Source organism: Aplysia californica, unplaced genomic scaffold (genome assembly GCF_000002075.1).
Source record: "Aplysia californica isolate F4 #8 unplaced genomic scaffold, AplCal3.0 scaffold00321, whole genome shotgun sequence".
Taxonomy (NCBI): Eukaryota; Metazoa; Mollusca; class Gastropoda; order Aplysiida; family Aplysiidae; genus Aplysia; species Aplysia californica.
Window position 1 is genome coordinate 816,516 of NW_004797591.1, and position 2,473 is coordinate 818,988.

The 2,473-nt window shown below is 44.9% G+C and overlaps 1 protein-coding gene across 1 annotated transcript in view; it reads left to right on the forward strand.

Annotated features, from left to right (window-relative positions):
- The window catches only part of LOC101855118 (guanine nucleotide-binding protein subunit beta-like protein), a gene marked incomplete in the record, with an annotated part of 47,062 nt that overhangs the window by 35,008 nt on the left and 9,581 nt on the right, over positions 1–2,473 (forward strand). The window contains 1 exon segment of the mRNA XM_013084839.1: positions 2,108–2,250. Within this exon segment, the coding sequence (XP_012940293.1) occupies positions 2,108–2,250 (143 nt within the window).

The window sequence follows — 2,473 nt, forward strand, 5'->3', positions numbered from 1 at the left end:
TCTGTCTGTCTGTCTGTCTGTCTGTCTGTCTGTCTATCTATCTATCTATCTGTCTGTCTGTCTATCTGTCTGTCTATCTGTCTGTCTATCTGTCTGTCTGTCTGTCTATCTGTCTATCTGTCTGTCTGTCTGTCTGTCTGTCTATCTATCTATCTTCGAGTTTGACATCCACCTCCGAAAGGACCTAGCCAAATAGGCCATTCATGTTAAGTGTCTTTTCCAAGGACACAACGTCAGACCAAGCTGACGCTCAAATCCCCGGACCCGCTATCTCATGATTACGGGTGAAATGGTAAAGGTTTAGTGCCTCTATCAACACTATTAGGTTATTTAAGAGGCGGGACCTCCGACGTTAACGTCCATCTCCAAAAGGACCGAGCCAAATGGGAATTTCGTGAAAACTGCCTTTCCCAAAGACACAACGTCAGACCGAGCTGAAGCTCGAACCCCCAAACTCGTGGCCTAGAGGTTATGATGTTCGCCTCTCATTCAATAGGTCCCGGGTTCGAATCCCGATAGCGGCGGAAAATTTTCTTCTCTAAAATTGTCTCTTTTCACCTCATTTCCTGTTCTAGCAATGTTCTGTCGTCTGCTTTCGTCCCCACTTTCTGCCCTCACCCCTTCTCCTTTGCCCCCTCCTCTGGGCTCCTGACTCTTTCTACAGCCTTTCTACTGTTACTCCTTGGCTCCTACTTATTGATGTCTTTCAGCCACACCCTTGATCTTCTGGTAGGAAAGATCTACATCTAGTCTTCTCGGACAGGGGCGAAACATTTCTGAGGTCCCGTGTGCAAGTTGCGCTCCTTCAAGATCCCTTGGTGGTCCAAAATCGATAAGAGTAGATTTCGGCCGCCATCCGGGCAAAATTCAAAATTTCTTACCAACTGAAAATGTTTAATATGTCCCGCACCTTCATATAAGAGATAACATACATCTTTATTGTCCAGATCCTGGCACATTGGTTTGGTGATTCACCACGTACACACATACACACACGCACACGCTCATTAACACTCACACACACATACACACTGACTCTCTCTCTCTCTCTCTCTCTCTCTCTCTCTCTCTCTCTCACACACACACACACACACAATCGCACACGCGCAGGCTTACAGCCACGTGCATGGTATGAATGAACAGTACAATAATCTTAAGCTAGATGCATACCCAGTATTCTGATTGTAACTAAATGTTATTCTGATGAATGCTCTAAGGTCATATGAATGAGTTGCGAGCGCCGTAAAACTCTAACTAAAATAAAACGCCACACGGGTCCAGTCTTGAACGTTAGCATAGAAAAGCAACAGTGTCCGGTTCTAATATGTTAAATGTTTTACGACTCAATCAAAACAAGTTAGGTCCTATAGGAGGCGGGATGTTTGGGCCTCGCCTCTGTGGGTTAATGTGAGCTGCCTGTGGTTCTCCATGTTTGCAGAAATACTGTGTAAAATACACCCCCATACCAGAATTAATTGAACCCACGTCTTATGCGTACAAGATGAAAAGCTCGCCTTACTCTGGTCTTTACCGTTTTTTATTGAATGATCCTGAAAGACAGTTCATGAATGCATACAAGTGCAACGTAGTATGCCCATCAGAGAATGGGATGGTCATAGGCTCTGGCGGGTCCTACTTGTTTTCTTTCCTTTTGTCGTCCCATTTTATCTCCCCGTTTGTCAACTGGCAGCTTGAGGAAGGTGACCGGAGAGCGTTTGTGGTTGGTCCTATTTCTTTTCTTTCCTTCTGCAGTTTCTGTCTGTCTGTGGGTGGTTGATGGGGGCTCTGGTGTTGATTGCTCTGGTGTAATTTGTTTCTTCTTTTCCATCAAACATCTGTTGTCCTTATTTCTCCTCCTTTTTTTTTGGTATGTTACTCCCTAGTAAAACCTCCAGTCTTTGGCTTTTATATGAGATATTTGTGTTGTATGTAAGTGCCGTAAAATTCTTACTAAAACTTACACTTTTGTGTTCCTAACAACGCTTGCTCCTTTCTTTAAATGGCCATGGTCGTTACGGAAGGCTTCTCGTTGCTCAAACTGATTTAAATTTAAAAAATGATAGAACCGTTTTCATCCGTTGATTTTATTTTACGTTCATGCTTTCAGCGCTGGATCCTCTTGGTCCTGCTCAGTCCTTGGAGGTTGTGAAGGAGATCAAGCTGCACAAAACGTTCAATGGTGTGTTCAGTGTACAGTTCAACCACACAGGCTCCCTGCTTGCTGTGGGCTTTGGCAGTGGAGGTGTCCAGGTAGGGCAGCTTTATGTGTGTATGTTTGTATGTGTGCGCACGCGTGTGTGTGTGTCGGTGTGTGTGTGTGTGTATGTGTGTGTGTGTTGTGTGTGTGTGCGCGTGTGCGTGTTTGCATGTGTGTGTGTGGGAGAGAGAGAATGAAAGAGAAAAGTGAGTGGGAGAGAGGAGGGTGGTAGAGAATGAGAAAAAAAGACAGACACACACACACACACACACACAC